Source organism: Bufo bufo, chromosome 3, assembly GCF_905171765.1.
Source record: "Bufo bufo chromosome 3, aBufBuf1.1, whole genome shotgun sequence".
Taxonomy (NCBI): Eukaryota; Metazoa; Chordata; class Amphibia; order Anura; family Bufonidae; genus Bufo; species Bufo bufo.
This window is the reverse complement of record NC_053391.1, coordinates 645,408,213-645,427,761: the sequence shown is the minus strand read 5'-3', so window position 1 is coordinate 645,427,761 and position 19,549 is coordinate 645,408,213. Positions and strand designations below refer to the sequence as shown.

The following is a 19,549-nucleotide window of genomic DNA, read 5'->3' as shown; positions in this document are numbered from 1 at the left end:
TCCGCGTGGTACATCCCATTAGCTGTCTATCTGTAAAGGGGGAATATTAATCACCAATATTTATGCAAATATCGATAATTAATATTCATAAATAGGAGGAGCCGTCTATTGATGACTCCGTCTATTTATACCTTTATATAATACTACAATACCTTCACTATACTTTACGCTAATCACTAAGCTAGCTGCAAGCGCCTTACTAAACTATCGCCAATAACTACACGCTACACAGATAGTTATAAGCAAAACATAGTATTTATTAATATCAAACAATACACTATGCACGCAATACACTAACAATACAGCACTAAATATACAGTACTAAACTACACTACACAGTTCCGGATTCCACCCACAAACTAGCTATACCATACACACACAAATATTAACAGCCCACCCACCTGGTTCTATTTACTATCCCTATGGGGTACGACGAGGGTTAACAGTGGTCTTACAGGGGTGTAAGCAAACCACAAATACAAATGTGGTAATAGGGGTTAGGTATCGTGGGGGGTGAATCAGGGACCAGGGTAAATCAGGGACACAGATACCACAATGTAAGAGTTAACCAGGAGCAAGGGTAAATAATGGCCACAGTATCAGGGGCACAAACAAGGACACTATAATGAAAGGGTTAATCAGGGAACAAGGGAGTAGGGGTATAGTGTCAGGGATTTACAGGGTTAACAAGGGGAGAAATCGTTGGTGTAATAGTGGTAGGGGAACAGGGGATTTAAGGGTTAATCGTTAGTGGGATAGTGGTAGGGATCAGGAGTATATCGTTGGTGGGATAGGGGATAAAGGGGGTGATACTTAATATATGATTGCTCGTTCGTCCAGGGTTCCTCTCCTTCTGTGGGGGGGGGGGCGGCACTGCTCTTCTACCTTAGTGCCGGGTCCACCGGATATTTATCCCCGGCGGCCCGCACTGCCGCACCGCCCACAGGGTGGCGCACGTGCGCGCCACCATTGGAGACACGTGGGCCGGCGCAGTGAGATGATGTCACTGCGCCGGCCTGTGCGTCTCCTGAACGAGCGCATCGGGGCCGCGCTACATGCCAACAGGCGGGAGAAGCCTTTGATCTCCCACCTGTGGCACTCTGCATTCCGGCCAGCGAGATGTTAATTTCGCTGCCGGAATGCGCATAATAGAAGGAGGGGAGGCTTCTCCCTTCCTTCTATCATGTATAATTATCTCCAGCAGTGCTGGAGACAATTATAACAAAGGGCTCAGATTCTGTGGAATCCGAGTCCTTTGTAGTTATCAGGATGACCGGACCTTAGTCCGGTCATTCTGATGCAATCAACCAGATTGCATCTGTGTGAATGCTTGGGGGACATTCACACCGATGCACCTGGTTTCAGGTATAGGGGGGGGGGGGAATAGGTATTTTATACATATATATATATATACACATATCATAGAAGGGGACACTAATATTCTAAGGGGACACAGAGTTACATATATATTCTAAGGGGATATAGAGATATATACATATTATCATAAGGGGCCACAGTCTAAAGGGGGCACCTATTTCCCACAGGGGCCATCATGAGTCCCTGTGGGCACCCATGGGCAGATGTGCACAGATGCTGGGCACATCTGCGCACATCATCCCAGGATATGGTGGTCAATGTATGCATACAGTGGGATGCGAAAGTTTGGGCAACCTTGTTAATCGTCATGATTTTCCTGTATAAATCGTTGGTTGTTACGATAAAAAATGTCAGTTAAATATATCATATAGGAGACACACACAGTGATATTTGAGAAGTGAAATTAAGTTTATTGGATTTACAGAAAGTGTGCTATAATTGTTTAAACAAAATAAGGCAGGTGCATAAATTTGGGCACCACAAAAAAGAAATGAAATCAATATTTAGTAGATCCTCCTTTTGCAGAAATTACAGCCTCTAAACACTTCCTGTAGGTTCCAATGAGAGTCTGGATTCTGGTTGAATGTATTTTGGACCATTCCTCTTTACAAAACATCTTTAGTTCATTCAGGTTTGATGGCTTCCGAGCATGGACAGCATTCTTTAAGTCACACCACAGATTTTCAATTATATTCAGGTCTGGGGACTGAGATGGCCATTCCAGAACGTTGTACTTGTTCCTCTGCATAAATGCCTTAGTGGATTTTGAGCAGTGTTTAGGGTCGTTGTCTTGTTGAAAGATCCAGCCCCGGCGCAGCTTCAGCTTTGTCACTGATTCCTGGACATTGGTCTCCAGAATCTGCTGATACTGAGTGGAATCCATGCGTCCCTCAACTTTGACAAGATTCCCAATCCGTGCACATATCTTGGTCAAATGCCAACTTTGTATGAAAAAATGGGAAAAGTTGTCTTTTGCCAATATATTTCTCTCACCCAGCATGGGTATATGTAAAATGACACCCCAAAACACATTGCCCAACTTCTCCTGAGTACGGAGATACCACATGTGTGACACTTTTTTGCAGCCTAGGTGGGCAAAGGGGCCCACATTCCAAAGAGCACCTTTCGGATTTCACCGGCCATTTTTTACAGATTTTGATTTCAAACTACTTACCACACATTAGGGCCCCTAGAATGCCAGGGCAGTATAACTACCCTACAAGTGACCCCATTTTGGAAAGAAGACACCCCAAGGTATTCAATGAGGGGCATAGCGAGTTCATAGAATTTTTTATTTTTTGTCACAAGTTAGTGGAATATGAGACTTTGTAAGAAAAAAAATAATAATAAAAAATCATCATTTTCCGCTAACTTGTGACAAAAAATAAAAAGTTCTATGAACTCATTATGCCCATCAGCGAATACCTTAGGGTGTCTACTTTCCGAAATGGGGTCATTTGTGGGGTGTTTGTACTGTCTGGCCATTGTAGAACCTCAGGAAACATGACAGGTGCTCAGAAAGTCAGAGCTGCTTCAAAAAGCAGAAATTTACATTTTTGTACCATAGTTTGTAAACGCTATAACTTTTACCCAAACCATTATTTTTTTTCTACCCAAACATTTTTTTTTTATCAAAGACATGTAGAACAATAAATTTAGAGAAAAATTTATATATGGATGTCGTTTTTTATTTGCAAAATTTTACAACTGAAAGTGAAAAATGTCATTTTTTTGCAAAAAAATCGTTAAATTTCGATTAATACCAAAAAAAGTTAAAATGTCAGCAGCAATGAAATACCACCAAATGAAAGCTCTATTAGTGAGAAGAAAAGGAGGTAAAATTCATTTGGGTGGTAAGTTGCATGACCGAGCAATAAACGGTGAAAGTAGTGTAGGTCAGAAGTGTAAAAAATGGACTGGTCATTAAGGGTGTTTAAGCTAAGGGGGCTGAAGTGGTTAAAGGTAGTCTGTCACCCCGATCTTAAACCATTATCTATAGTAAAATATGAGTAGTACTGTAGATATGGAGTTCAGATCGCTATTTTTTATTTTCCTACTGCCCCCAGTTCTTTCGCTGTCAGTGATGAGAACTGTGTTGAAATACATTGTCAGGACTGCTGTGCATGCGCACATGAGTCCTCTCCATTATGGTAGAACAGCACAGCAGTCCGGACTGTGTATTTTAGTTCAGCATTGATCGCTGGCAGTGGGGGGACCGAGGGCAGTAGGAAGATAAAAATGAGTGATCTGGACTTCTTACCTGCAGTACTACTCGTGTATCACTGTAGATAATAGGCCAAAATCGGGGTGACAGATTCCCTTTAAATTAGTTGTTCAGGATTAGTGAAAATGATCTGCTTTGCCCCCCCAGAAATAGTGCCACGTCTGTCTGCCATCTGTCCCTGATATTGCAGTTCAGGCCTAATCAGTTCAGTTCCTGGAAACCCGACTAAGTGTTCTTACATAGAATTCATTTATTGTGAGAATAATTGATTGTAAATCATAGCTATCATTCTTTCTTTGTAGCGTTTTAGGAAGAAACGGGAGTTAAGTTTACCGGATATTGATTCCCAAATGCTCATGGCACCCCTAGAAATGTCACGTCTTGACGTTGCACCAGTGGATAGCTTTTGTTTAGAAGAGATGGAAGCTCCATTGTCGGTACGGCTTGAGGACGAGGGCCATTTTTTATGTATTTGTGTTTGCATTACTTAATGTATTTCTTTTGCAATGTACGGTGAACTGTTCATGAGGAGAGTTGATGCATGCAGTGTTTCCAATGTACATTGATCCATTGGGCAATGCTGCTGGCGTCTACTTCTGATGGAAGTCTCCAAGGCGTGCCACACTATAGGCACACAGTGGAATTTGTCACCAATATAGCTGCAGTAAAATGACTCACTAACTGCATTGTCTGTAGGATGACTGTGTATTACCAATGCAGAAACTGTGCTGTTTCATAATGGAGAGGTACACCAACACATATCTCCCTGTCATCAATAGGGCTTATGGTTGTGTTTGATATACAGTATACAACAGGGAAAAATGATGGGAACAGACAAAGCCTAAGTTCTGCATAGTTAGTGCTCTTATAGGTCATCATAATTATTATGGAGACCCCACGAATACAATACCACTGGCTAGTTTCCCCAAAAAGCAAAAAAAAATACTAAATCATCCTGGGACTAGCCAGTGCAAGGATGTGCAAGTTCTCTTTGTTTTACATCCCTTTTTTTATTTTACATTTGAGATTAAAAAGAAACTTTACAGTTTAAGGGGGAGATTTATAAAACTGGTGTAAAGTATAACTGGCTTAATCGCCCATAGCAACCAATCAGATTCCACCTTTCATTTTTCACAGCTCCTTTTGGAAACTGAAAGGGGGAATCTGATTGGTTGCTATGGGCAACTAGGTCTACTTTCACACTAGTGTTTTGGCTTTCCGTTTGTGAGATCCGTTCAGGGCTCTCACAAGCGGTCCAAAACGGATCAGTTTGCATTCTAATGCTTCTGAATGGAAAAGGATCCGCTCAGAATTCATCAGTTCAGTCTCCATTCCGCTTTGGAGACGGACACCAAAACGCTGCCTGCAGCGTTCTGGTGTCCGTCTGATGAAACTGAGCCAAACGTATCCGTCCTGGCACACAATGTAAGTCAATTGGGACGGATCAGTTTTTACTGACACAATCTGGCTCAATAGAAAACGGATCCGTCTCCCATTGACTTTCAATGGTGTTCAAGACTGATCTGTCTTGGCTATGTTAAAGATAATACAAACGGATCCGTTCAGAACAGACGGATCCGCACAAAACGCAAGTGTGAAAGTAGCCTAAGCCAGTTCTACTTTACACCAGTTTGATAAATCTCCCCCTAAGGGGTCATGCACACAACCGTATGTATTTTGCAGTCCGCAAAAAATACAGATGACAGCCGTGTGAATTCTGTATTTTGCGGAACTGAACAGCTAGCCCCTAATAGAACAGTACTATCCTTGTACGTTATGTGGACGGAAATATGGACACACTGAAACAGAATGCACACAGAATAACTTTTTTTGCGGACACCTTGAAATAAATGGTTCCACATACTGTCTGCAAAAAAACGGAACCGACACGGAAAGAGAATACGTTTGTGTGCATAAGCCCTAAGTCTTTATTTTTTATATTTATGTTATGTTGCCTGTGTGGTCAATATCTGGTTTGCTGACTCTGCAGTCTCCATATCTTCCTTTGCATTCTGTGGTGAGCCAACTCTGCACATGCACAGCCAACTGGGTATTCCTTTTTTGGGGATTAGTGGGGATTCCAGAAGTTAGGCTCCTGTCAAAAAGGCATGGATGGAATATTAAAGGGAACCTGTCATCAGCTTTATGCTGACCTCACTGAGGGCAGCATGAAATAGTGACAGAAATGCTGATTTCAGTGGTGTGTCACTCATGAGATAAATGTAAGTGGTTGCTGAGAACCAGCATCATAATCATTGCAGCCCAGGCCTGGAGAAGAGTCTAATCTACCTGAGAAGAGTCCTGGTTACTCATAATCTCCTGCTCTCTCACCCATCTGCTGATGATTGGCAGTTCTCTCCTAGAGAGAAAGGGAGAAAACTAGGTAGAAGCCTGTCAGTCATCAGCAGGTGGGCAGGAGAGCAGGAATTCATGAATAACCATGACATTTCTCAGGTGGCCAGAACTCTTTTCCAGGCCTAATCTGCAATGATTGTGATGTTGGTTCTCGGCAACCACTTACTTTTTACTTATAAATGACAGACCGGTGAAATCAACTCACCTGTCTCTACTTTATGCTGCTGTTAGTATGGGCAGCATAAAGTTGATGACAGGTTCCCTTTAAATGGTACTGTAGGGACTTCCGGGGGCAGGGCATCGCGTATGGCCACATCTTAATTGTGCTCTCCCTGCTGCCCCAGAGAATCCACCGCCATCTGAGCTTTTACAGGGCGACGGCAGCGGCATAAAAGCAGGGAGCGGAGGGCGGCAGAACATTTCTCCCCGGAATCCGTGGCAGTGAGCCGCACGACATCTCTGCGGGCTGCCGACTCACGTTGACGCAGCCTGCACGTCTCCCCTAGGCATCGGACCCCCCTGCCTCAATCCGGGCACCGGAATTGGCGGCAGAGCCGACACACACATAAAAATGTCAAGCGGGCAGCTTAAAGAGGAGAGGAGGACGCACGAGCTGCTGAACCACACCAGCAAGGCCCTGGAGAATACCCACACCGACAAGGCCTACACCCTCCCACCCCCACAGACCACCAACTGCTAGGACACAACGAATTCGCCAGGGAGAACAGCGATCACACACAGACCCTCTTCCTGGAGTGAAGAAGACATCATACCTGCAGTATATGGGTCTCGTGAGTACTCTCAAAATGGCATTCCCCCATTTCTGTTGAAGTCTCTGCACTTATCCTCACATCCTCATATCCTTTGGGCCAATAGTGACCCCCTGTAGAGAAGTGCGGTATAACCCCATTCAATACCAGCACTGAGGCTTCTACAACTTTTCATGACTAAATTTCACATCTTTTGCCTAATGGTATAAGGATCTTACAAGGACTACCCTCCCAAACATCCAACGCAACTTAAACATCAGTCATACAGGCATAAGACCGACAGAGATTATGGACAGATTTGTGGCCAAAAACTCTTCTAAAACAACGTGTGCCACCTCCCAGCCGCACACCCCATAAACGCCACTGATTCCTCAAATAAGATGTCCAAGTCCGCAGCCAAACCGGAAAAAAAAATGCCTAGGAAAATCCAAGGCTCTTGTCAACAAGCCTCGGACATGCCTTTCTCGGCCGAGCTTATCACAGATGGCGACATCACACCGCCTAACCTTTCCCCCAGATATGACACATCGCACTCTCCGGTGGAGGACTGTAACCACGCATCTACTGTAGCACAATAAGTCTCCAGGGTTCTCTTACCGCTCTTTGACAAGAGATTAGAGGTACTCCATACCTCCATTAACTCTGCCTTACAACCAGGGCCGGTACAAGGCAGGGGCCGAAGGAGCGGGTGCCCTGGGCGCTACCATTTGCGGAGTGCGCTCCTGCACCCGCCTACACCATCCACACCAGCCATGTCAGCGCTGCTCCTTCTCTCCCCCTATGAATTTTGTGCCGACTGCGCTCCTGGCTCGGGCTCCCTTTCCTCCTCTGCGTTTCCTCGCCCCCCCCCCCCCATGGAGGATTCATTTGGTTGATACCACCGGCGTGCGCCGTGTGACGTCAGGCGGCTCACGCCGGAGGCGAGGTGTGAGGTGAGAGAGGGAGGACTCGCGCAGCCTACAGGGAGCTGTGTCGGCGCGTGAAGAACAAGCCACGAGGAGCCTGCCTTCACTAGCTGCTACTCACACACAGACTGTAAAAAGTAAGAAAATAATGTAATACAAATAACAAACTAATTTTTTTATTAAAAAAATTATGGTCATCTCAGTCCAATCCCCCCCCCCCCGGGGGGGGGGGGGGGGGGGGATTGGACTGAGATGATCATTCGCCCTGGGCACCAAATGGCCTTGTCCCAGCCCTGCTTACAACTAATCACAACAAACTCTCAAAAAATCTAAGATCTAGAGAACAAACATGCAGCTCAAGAGTTAAATATCTCCAACTTGGAACGCACCGTACAACAGTGCAGGGAAACAGAGTCGGCTTTAACCGCTAAACTGGAGGACCTGGAGAATCGGGATCGCCGCAACAACCTCAGGTCCATAGGCATCCCTAGAGAGTGTTACTGGGGAAGACCTAATCACATATCTCACCGTGGACTTGCCCACGGCGTTGGGTCTGGAGACGTCAAAGGACAAACTTTATATTGAACGGGCACACAGAATTGGACCACTTAAACCATCTGGGATGGACTACCCAAGACCTCGCCCGGTCATTGCAAAGTATTGGAATTGGGCAATCAAAGAACAGATCCTGCGCACGTACGGACGCCAACATACACTAAAGGTACAAGGACACAACATCCTGATTTTTCAAGACTTCTCCGCTTTAGTATCCCAGAAACGGAGAGCATTTACCCCAATATGCCAAGGTCCCTACGACAGGGCGATTCGATTCCAACTGCTCTACCTGGCAAAACTGCGAGTGTTGGAAAATGGCAGGCAACTAATTTTCGAAGATCCACGGGACGCCCAACGTCACTTCCTCCTTGATCCAGAGAACTGAAACCTGTACTACCATAATGGGAGGGTACCATGTGCCTTTCTACACCCATGATCTTACCATTGTGGGTAACATATGGGTCTCATGGCCCCCGCAGAACTAGACTGCGGGACACTATTTTGTTTACAATGTGTTTGCACTACTATGCAATTGTTTATATGGTTCTTTTTATGTTTTGTTCTTGTTATTGCCCACTCATCTCCTCCTACTTTCTTCCTCCAGGCATTTTGTCGCGGCGCGCGGGCCCTTGAGCGCGCCACCTCGGTTTCGCCACCTCATTCACTGTCACTGTTGGGACGATGGGGAATGGTCCGTTACGATGCAATCTTTGTACTTATACACCACAGTACAGAGATCGGATGACACCACACATATTTCATAACACAGAGGACTATCACACCCCCTCCACATTAAAACTCATATCCTGGAACGTAGCGGGCCTTAATAACCCAGTCAAAAGAAAAAAGGTTCTCACCCATTTAAAACGTATGAAACCAGATGTAATATTTTTACAAGAAACACACTGGAAACAGGGATCCAATAGGGGCCTACGGGCGACTTAGCTAGAGGGATGTTACTCAGCAGACTATACGAAGAAAACCACAGAAATAAGATAATAATGCACTTAGTAAAGTAGATGCAAGCATTATATATGGACAAAGTCCTCACTCTGATATGATAATATCTGAGACACTTAGTCAATATATTTTGATCAAAACACATCTAAGCCCGCCTACCAAGCGCCAAGGTGGTCTCAGGTCAGGCGGGTCCTACGCTAAACCTACCTAAACCATTGGGCTTCTATGTTCAGGAGCGCAGACGCCGCACATATGGTGTGCTTCTCCTAGTCACCTCCATGTGCATCAAGCAACCAATGGGAGGAGGAGCAAGCACACCCATATGTACCACCTAATCAAGGCGCTCTATTGGATAGGAAGGGCAAAAGTGCAGAGGAATGCTACTCCCAAGATAAAATAGGTGCGCATTCACACTTGAAGGTGCCACTCCCTCAAGCAAATACTACATAGACAAAAAAATTCCACAGAAAAAACTAAGATAAAAACATCCTGCACGATATGATATACAAATGTGTGGATGTCCCTGGCCATATTATTGAAGAATATGGCCAGGGACATCCGCACATTTGTATATCATATCGTGCAGGATGCTTTTATCTTATTTTTTTCTGTGGTCAATTTTTTTGTCTATGTAGTATTTGCTTGAGGGAGTGGCACCTTCAAGTGTGAATGCGCACCTATTTTATCTTGGGAGTAGCATTCCTCTGCACTTTTGCCCTTCCTATCCAATAGAGCGCCTTGATTAGGTGGTACATATGGGTGTGCTTGCTCCTCCTCCCATTGGTTGCTTCATGCACATGGAGGTGACTAGGAGAAGCACACCATATGTGCGGCATCTGCGCTCCTGAACATAGAAGCCCAATGGCTTAGGTAGGTTTAGCGTAGGACCCGCCTGACCTGAGACCACCTTGGCGCTTGGTAGGCAGGCTTAGATGTGTTTTGGTCAAAATATATTGACTAAGTGTCTCAGATATTATCATATCAGAGTGAGGACTTTGTCCATATATAATGCTTGCATCTACTTTACTAAGTGCATTATTATCTTATTTCTGTGGTTTTCTTCAATAATATGGCCAGGGACATCAGCACATTTGTATATCATATCGTGCAGGATGTTTTTATCTTAGTTTTTTCTGTGGAATTTTTTTTCAGCAGAATATACGTCCAAAGCCAGGGGGGTAGCCATACTGTTCAGAAGGGGCTTAGGGGTGTCTATAGAGGAGGAAATTATAGATAAAGGGGGCAGGTATATACTGCTCCGAATACAAATAGCGGGGAAGTCATATATCCTTTTAAACATATGTGCCCCTAATCAAACGAACACAGACTTTTTCGCTAGACTCCAGGCCCTTCTCCTACCTAGGGCAGATCTTAGCCTAATCATTGGAGGCCATTTTAATACCACCATCTACCCTATTCTAGATAATTCCACCTCACAATCATCACTTAGACCGTCCTCCAGGGACCTCACAAACCTACTGGAAGCAGTATCCCTATGCCACCCGTGGAGAATTCAACATACCACCTCCCAAGAATACACCTTTTACTTTGCAGCACACGCTAGCTTCTCAACACTTGACTACCTATTAACATCAACCTCCCTTTTCCACACTATTCAAGACACCTCGATTATGGCAATTACAATCTCAGATCACGCGCCCATCACCATGACTATACAAACCCTATAATCACAAATCAGAACTAGGCTATGGAAATTTCCAACATATCTATATAAGTCAGACGAATTCCAGGAATACCTCAAAATACACTGGGACAATTTTGTGGAACATTGAACACTTAGATAACCTCCCACTCCTATGGGCAACATCCAAGGCAGTCCTTAGAGGACATATCATCAACTACATCCGATTGAAATGCAAAAAAGCTGCTGAGAAATTCTCCTCCCTGCATAAAAATCTGCTCACATCCCAACAGTCATATGCCCACTCTCCCTCCCCACAGACCAAACAAATATATGAGGAAACTAAACAGATACTAGAGTCCTTTGTCCATAGTCAGGCAATCTTGATGACCCTGGTTGGATCAGAACAAATATTTCAGGGAGGCAAACAAATCGGGACGCCTTTTGGCGCGTCTGACCCAAAACCGCACTAAATATGTCCACATTCACTCTTTACATGACCCCACCTCTATAAGTACCACTGGGCATATATATCTCCGGTACAGGGCCATCGAATTGTGTCTTCGAGTCGGATAGTTGCTTTCGATGTGGATAGGCAGGAGCAGATATTTTTCATAGCTTGTGGTCATGCCCGGTGATACAATCCTTTTGGGGTAAAATACGCACATTCACCACCACTCATCTGACGTCAGCAGCACCTATAGACCCTATATGGGGCATTTTTGGGTATATTGACTCCTCAACCACACGATGCACCCCTGGCAGCCGGAAATTACTATCTCTAGTAGCAGTGGCGGGGGTCAACACATGGATTGACCCTTCACCTCCACCATTTAAGCTATTTTTAGAGAAACTCTCCTTCTTAATGAAAATGGATTGGGTAGAGGCGTCTTCCAAAAAGGAGACTCAAGTGAAGAAATTTTTCGCATGCTGGGAGGTTTTTATAGATATCTTGCCTCTCCAGGTTAGGAGATGCATCCAGGAATGTTTCCAGCTCACTTCATGGTATCAGATACGTATCCTATCAAATGACCCACCTATATCAGGGATGTGATCTAACCGGGGTGCATGATGGGGGTCCCTGCGTGCCGCGTGCTTGCTTAGATTTCATACAAACTAATTAAGGAGATGAGATGAGTGAAATGGGCTACTGTTATGTTCTGTCCGCGGAGAATTTAGTTAGGGTTCCCCCACTACTTCTTCCCATACCAATCCCTCTTTACCCCTCACCCTTTTCCTTAAAAAAAACACAAAAAAAAACCGGCAAACATCGGAAGGTTGACGAAATAACTTTGATGTATTGTCATATTTGAGTATATTCGAAACGTCAAAGCTGGGTCATGAATAATAATACTCAATACTATTGTTTATAACAAAATATATGTAATTTTCTTTTATGTCAGCCTTAAATAAAAACATTTGAAACATAAATGGTGCTGTAGGGGAAATCTCTTTTAGCCAGTAGCGCATGGACTCTGCTTACCTGCCATCTATTTTCTTCAGGGCTGTCTCTTCTCCTTTAAGACACAGGACAGGGACTGCAGCTTAGCTGCATGTTTGTCCATACGGTGACATACTGTGTGTCACTGTACATATACATACACATATATATTGTTATCTTGTGAGACGTTCCTATATTAGGCTAAGGAACGTTTGTGCGTCCAGTGCTCTTGTTATGTGCATGCTTTTTGTGACTATTAACAGTCATATACGAAATGCATTTATTATGAGAATAATTCATTATAATAGTTACTATTCTCTCCTGTAGGTTAAACCCAGCCCGCCTAAAGCTCTGCAACGCAAACAGCTGTTATCCAGATTATGTAAAGCGACAGAGCTCAAAGAAAAGTGTTTTTCACTTGTTGAAAGCATTGAGATGGCAGAAGACCTAACCACATTGAAGCCGGTACGTATACCCGTGTGTTAACATCATTTTTTTAGTTTTTGTGTTTTCGTTTTTCACTTCCTGCCTTTCTGGGGCCATAACGTTTTTTTATTTTTCCGTTCACATAGCTGTATGAGGGCTTGTTTTATGCAGGACAAGTTGCACTTTCTTATTCCACCATTTAATATTGCATACGCCAGGGATGCCAAACCTGCGGCCCTCCAGCTGTTGAAAAACTACAACACCCAGCATGCCTGGACAGCCTTCAGCTATTAGGGCATGCTGGGAGTTGTAATTTTTGCAACAGCTGGAGGGCCGCAGGTTGAGCATGCCTGGCATATGCTATAGTAGGAAACTGGGAAAAATATTCCAAATGGGGTATAATTGGAAAAAAAACATGCAATTCCCAACAGTTTTATGGGTTTATTTGTTTTACGGCATTCCCTGTATGGTAATACTGACCAGTTACTTTCATTCTCCAGGTCAGTACAATTGCAACGATACCTCATATGTATACTTTTTCTTGTGTTTTTGTACTGAAAAAAATAAATAAAAACCTTTAAGGGACACTGACAGGCCCAATAAGCATATTTAGGTATATATATGACAGTACAGGTCTTATCAAGTGTATTAAAATCATCTAAGTATCCCCCCTGTCCACCTTATAAATACCGAAAACTAAAGTTTTATAACCTGCTTGCCTCGTCTCCAATCTGCCCAAGGGGCGGCGTTTCATCTCAAAATGCGCCCAGCCAGCCGCTCCCAACTGCCGTTCTGAAGCCCCGATATTCACTTCGCTGGGCGGCGGCTACAACTCTCCCCGACTCAAGATCCTGCGCATAGCCAATTCAATCCTCTGGGCACGTCCTCCGTCTAATCTTCAGCGCATGCGCCCGGCCGGGGTCACATCGCGCCTGCGTACAGACAGTCTGCGTCTTAGAGGCCGCTGCAGCCTCTGCTTTATGCGCATGCGCTGGGCACTTGAGTCGGGGAGAGTTATAGCCGCCGCCCAACGAAGTGAATATTGATAAGCTGGGCGGGGCTTCAGAACGGCAGTTGGAAGCGGCTGGCTTGGCGCATTTTGAGATGAAACGCCGCCCCTTGGGCAGATTGGAGACGAGACAAGCAGGTTATAAAACTTTAGTTTTTGGTATTTATAAGGTGGACAGGGGGGATACTTAGATGATTTTAATACACTTGATAAGACCTGTACTGTCATATATATACCTAAATATGCTTATTGGGCCTGTCAGTGTCCCTTAAAGGTTTTTATTTATTTTTTTTCAGGACAAAAACGCAAGAAAAAGTATACATATGAGGTATCGTTGTAATTGTACTGACCTGGAGAATGAAAGTAACTGGTCAGTATTACCATACAGGGAATGCCGTAAAACAACAAAACCCATAAAACTGTTGGGAATTGCATATTTTTTTTCCAATTATACCCCATTTGGAATATTTTTCCCAGCTTCCTACTATAGCATATGCCAGGCATGCTCAACCTGCGGCCCTCCAGCTGTTGCAAAAATTACACATTGATACACTTGATAAGACCTGTACTGTCATATATATACCTAAATATGCTTATTGGGCCTGTCAGTGTCCCTTTAACCCTTTCATGACCAAGGGTCATTGATGCCCCAGTGTCCAGGTCAAAATTTACAAATCTGACATGCGTCACTTTATGTGGTAATAGCTTTGGAACACTTTTACTTATCCACGCCATTCTGAGATTGTTTTCTCGTGACACATTGTACTTCATGATAGTCATATATTTGAGTCAATATATTTCACCTTTATTTATGAAAAAATCCCAAATTTACCAAAAATATTGAAAAATTCACAATTTTCCAAATTTCAATTTCTCTGCTTCTAAAACAGAAAGTCATACCTAATAAAATATTTATTACTTAACATTCCCCACATGTCTACTTTATGTTTGCATCATTTTGGAAATGTAATTTTATTTTTTTAGGACGTTAGATGGCTTAGAAGTTTAGAAGCCATTCTTACAATTTTTAAGAAAATTTCCAAAACCCACTTTTTAAGGACCAGTTCAGGTCTGAAGTCCCTTTGTGGGGCTTACATAGTGGATACCCCCATAAATGACCCCATTGTAGAAACTACACCCCTCAAGTTACTCAAAACTGATTTTAAAAACTTTGTTAACCCTTTAGGCGTTCCACAAGAATTAAAGGAAAATGGATTTTCCATTTTATAATTTTTTTTTCTTTAACACATTGAGAGTTAACAGCCAAACAAAACTCAATATTTATTACCCTGATTCCGCGGTTTACAGAAACACCCCACATGTGGTCGTAAACTGCTGTACGGGCACACGGCAGGGCGCAGAAGGAAAGGAATGCCATACGGTTTTTGGAAGGTAGATTGTGCTGGATTGGTTTTCTGAACGCCATATGTTTTTTATTTTTGTGCCGATCGTCTTGTGCAGGGGCTCGTTTTTTGCAGAAAGTGTTGAGGTTTTTATTGGTACCATTTTTGGGTACATAGGATTTTTTGATCATTCATTATTACACTTTATGGGGCAAGGTGACCCAAAAATTGGCTGTTTTGGAACAATTTTCATTTATTTATTTTTACAGCGTTCATCTGAGGAGTTAGGTCATGTTATAGTTTTATAGAGAAGATCGTTACGGACGTGGCAATACCTAATATGTATACTTTTTCTTATTTATTTAAGTTTTACACAATAATAGCATTTTTGAAACCCAAAAAATTATGTTTTAGTGTCTTTATAGTCTGAGAGCCATAGCTTTTTTATTTTTTGGGCGATTGTCTTAAATAGGGTATCATTTTTTGCGGGACGAGGTGACGGTTTGATTGGTACTATTTTGGGGGTCATAAGCCTTTTTGATCGCTTGCTGTTGCACTTTTTGTGATGTAAGGTGACAAAAATAGCTTTTTGGGCACTGTTTTTTTAATTTTATTTTTATGGTGTTTATCGGACGGGGTCTATCATGTGATATATTTATAGAGATGGTCGTTACGGACGCGGTGACACCTAATATGTGTATTTTATTTTTTCATTTTTTTATAGGAAAAGGCAATTTTCTTTTTTCTAATTTTACATTTTTATTTATTTATTTTTACTTTTATTATTTTCACTTTTTTTTTATCAGTTCCCTCTTGGATCTTGAAGATCCAGTGGGGCTGATAGTTGTACTATACTTTGCAATGCTCTTGCATTCCAAAGTATAGTACTTCCAGATTGCCTGTAGGTGGCAGCACTGGACGCCTTTGCCATGGCAACCGGACGCTTTTGCAAAGCGTCCAGTTGCCATGGCAACCATCGGGCGCTGCAATCACAGCGCTGCAGCCCCGATGGTGGAGAGAGGGAGCTCCCTCCCTCTGTTAACCCCATGGATGCCGCAACCGCGGCATCTATAGGGGTTACAGGAGAGTGACAGCATAGAGCTGACACTCTCTGCTGATGGCGGCGGCTCAGTAATGGAGCCGCCGCCATCGCACACAGCAGGGGGATCGGGGGGGGGGCAGCGCTGGAAAGGAGGGGGGGTTCGGGAGGCTGCCCACAATATCGAGGAAGGCTGGGGCAGGAGGGGCGGCTAGAAAATTAATGCAGGGGGCGGACCGCATGCCATCAGCGCAGGAGAGGGGCACAGATCGTCGGGGCACAGATCGTCGGGGCACAGAGGGGCACTAAGGGCTTGGAGGGGCACAGATCGGGGGGGGGGCATGAGGAACACTATCGGCTTTCAGGCTCTGATCTGCAGAGCGCAGATGAGAGCCTGAAACCGGCATTTTAACACTGCCGCGATCCGATTGGTTAGTCTGCACAGACTAACCAATCGGATGGATTGCCGGCAAGGGGCCACTCTGATTGGCCCCTTGCTGGCATTACTGGCCTGTATGCTGTCCGTGACAGCAGCAGGGCAGGGGCAGAAGCTTTAATCCAAGCACTTTGCAGCGCTTGGATTAAAGAGCTGGCTTGACGTCTATACACGTGGTAGCTGCACGGGGCGTATATATACAGATTGCAGTCGTGAAAGGGTTAAAGAAAATTATTTTTGTCTTTTTGTTGCCATATTCTGACCCCTATAACATTTTTGTAGTTATGTATACAGAGCTGTGTGAGAGCTCATTTTTTGCGGGGCAATCTATACTTTTCATCAATACCATTTTGAGGTTTGTATGACTTTTTGATTACTTTTTATTTAATTTTGTTGTGGGAATTGGCCATTTTGCCTTTTTTTCCCATTTTTCCCAATTTGCTGTTTTCCGTATTCGATAAATATTTTTACATTTTAATAGTACATCTCAGCATTGCCCATGATGTGTTTTATTTTTATTTTTTTATTGTGTTTTCTTTTTATTTTCATTTTGGGGAAAGAGGGGGTGATTAGAATTTTTTTTTTTTTGCTTCTTTCATAGACTCCAGTGCATTAGCATTGGAGTCTATGGGGATTATACTATATTCCTATGGAGCCCTGACACAGGAACTTATGTGCAGGAGGAGGACAGGGGCTGCTGCACACACATTTAGGCTCCCCCGATTCTTGCACTGCTCCCGGATTTTAGGCTACTTTCACACTCGCGTTTTGTGCGGATCAGTTTGTATTATCTGTAACATAGCCAAGACGGATCCGTCTTGAACACTATTGAAAGTCAATAGAGGACGGATCCGTTTTCTATTGTGCCAGATTGTGTCAGTGAAAACGGATCTGTTTGGCTCAGTTTCAGACGGACACCAAAACGCTGCAAGCAGCCTCCAAAGCGGGATGGAGACGGAACGGAGGCAAACTGATGCATTCTGAGCGGATCCTTTTCCATTCAGAATGCATTAGAATGCAAACTGATCCGTTTTGGACCGCTTGTGAGAGCCCTGAACGGATCTCACAAACGGAAAGCAAAAAAAAAGTGTGAAAGTAGACTTAGCGTGTACAGATGCCTGGCAATCGCCTGCACGCTAGCGGAGGAGACATGCAGCGACCTCCTTCACAGCTTCTTTCAGCTTTTCCTAGGCCAGTGATGTCACGTCATCATTTACGCCGCCTAGGGGCAGCTCAGCCCTATTCAAGTGAATGGGGCTAAGTGCAGTACCAAGCACAGTCTCTATACAATGTACAGCGCAGTGCTTGGCGAGCTGCGAGAAAGAGCCTTCTCAAAACAGTTGATCAGTGGGGGTCTCGGGTCTTGGACCCCACCAATCAGATACTTATGACCTATCCTCAGGATAGGTCATCAGTATTAGGCCCCTTTCACATGAGTGAGTTCCACGCTTCAGACTTGCAGCATGTGTCAGCGAGTGTACAATTTTCAAAAAGAGGACCCTATCTGGGTATAGGTATGATAACTACATCTCCACAATAAACCAAATGGCTAAATACCAAACTTGACCCAAATACTTGTATCTAAATAAAATTTAACTTTTAATTCACACCATTAAAACTAATTTGTGAGCTAAATAGAGGGTTAAAAATAATACAGGTGACATACAGTCCTGATCAAAAGTTTAAGACCACTTGAAAAATGGCAAAAAAAATCATATTTAGCATGGCTGGATCTTAACAAGGTTCCAAGTAGAGCTTCAACATGCAACAAGAAGAAATGGGAGTGAGCCCAAAAAAATTTTGAGCATTCAATTTAATGAAAACAACTAATAAACTGAAACAGGCTGTTTTTCAGCTGATCAAAAGTTTAGGACCACACCTCCAAAATAAAACGAAACCCCCCCCCCCCCCCCCCCCCCAAAACTTAAATCCAACTTCCAAACATGAACTCAGTAATGGGTAGCTCCACCGTTATTGTTTATCAATTCCAAAATTTGTTTCGGCATGCTTAATGCAAGAGTTTCCATGAGGTGAGTGGGAACATTTCTCCAAGTGGTGAAAACGGCCGCACAAAGGCCATCTACTGTCTGGAGCTGTTGTCTATTTTTGTAAACTTCCCTTGCCATCCATCCCCAAAGGTTCTCAATTGGATTTAGATCACGGTAACACGCAGGATGGGCCACAAGAGTGATGTTATTCTCCTGGAAGAAGTCCCTTGTCCTGTGGGCATTGTGTACTGTAGCGTTGTCCTGTTGAAAAACCCAGTCGTTACCACACAGACGAGGGCCCTCAGTCATGAGGAATGCTCTCTGCAACATCTGGACATAGCCAGCGGCCGTTTGATGCCCCTGCACTTCCTGAAGCTCCATTGTTCCACTGAAGGAAAAAGCACCCCAGACCATTATGGCGCCCCCTCCACTGTGGTGCGTAGAAAACATCTCAGGTGGGATCTGCTTGTCATGCCAGTAACATTGGAAACCATCAGGACCATCAAGGTTACATTTTTTCACATCAGAGAATAAAACTTTCTTCCACCTTTGAATGTCCCATGTTTGGTACTCTCTTGCAAAGTCCAAACGAGCAGTTTTGTGGCGTTCAAGGAGACGAGGTCTTTGAAGACGTTTTTTGTTTTTGAAGCCCTTCAGTCTCAGATGCCATCTGATGGTTATGGGGCTGCAGTCAGCACCAGTAAGGGCCTTAATTTGGGTCGAGGATCGTCCAGTGTCTTGACGGACAGCCAATTGGATCCTCCGGCTCAGTGCTGATGACATTTTTTTGGGTCTTCCACTTGACTTTTTTGTTCCAAAACCCTCAGGATCATTTAAGAAATTCCAAATGACTGTCTTACTGCGTCCCACCTCAGAAGCGATGGCGCGCTGTGAGAGACCCTGCTTATGCAGTTCAACAACCCGACCACGTTCGAAAAGGGAGAGTTTTTTTGCCTTTGCCATCACAACGTGTGACTACCTGACAGAAAATGACAATGAATCCACATCTTTGCACATATTTGGCCTTTTAACCCCTTAGGGACGCATGACGTTACCGGTACGGCATGTTTCCCGAGTCC

General features: G+C 43.9%; 1 protein-coding gene across 1 annotated transcript in view; it reads left to right on the top strand.

Moving 5' to 3' along the window:
* The window catches only part of PARP4 (poly(ADP-ribose) polymerase family member 4), a 336,611-nt gene that overhangs the window by 190,471 nt on the left and 126,591 nt on the right, over nt 1-19,549 (top strand). The window contains exons 34-35 of the mRNA XM_040422464.1: nt 3,904-4,038; nt 12,557-12,694. Coding sequence (XP_040278398.1) covers nt 3,904-4,038; nt 12,557-12,694 — 273 coding nt within the window. The remainder of the gene's footprint in view (nt 1-3,903; nt 4,039-12,556; nt 12,695-19,549) is intronic.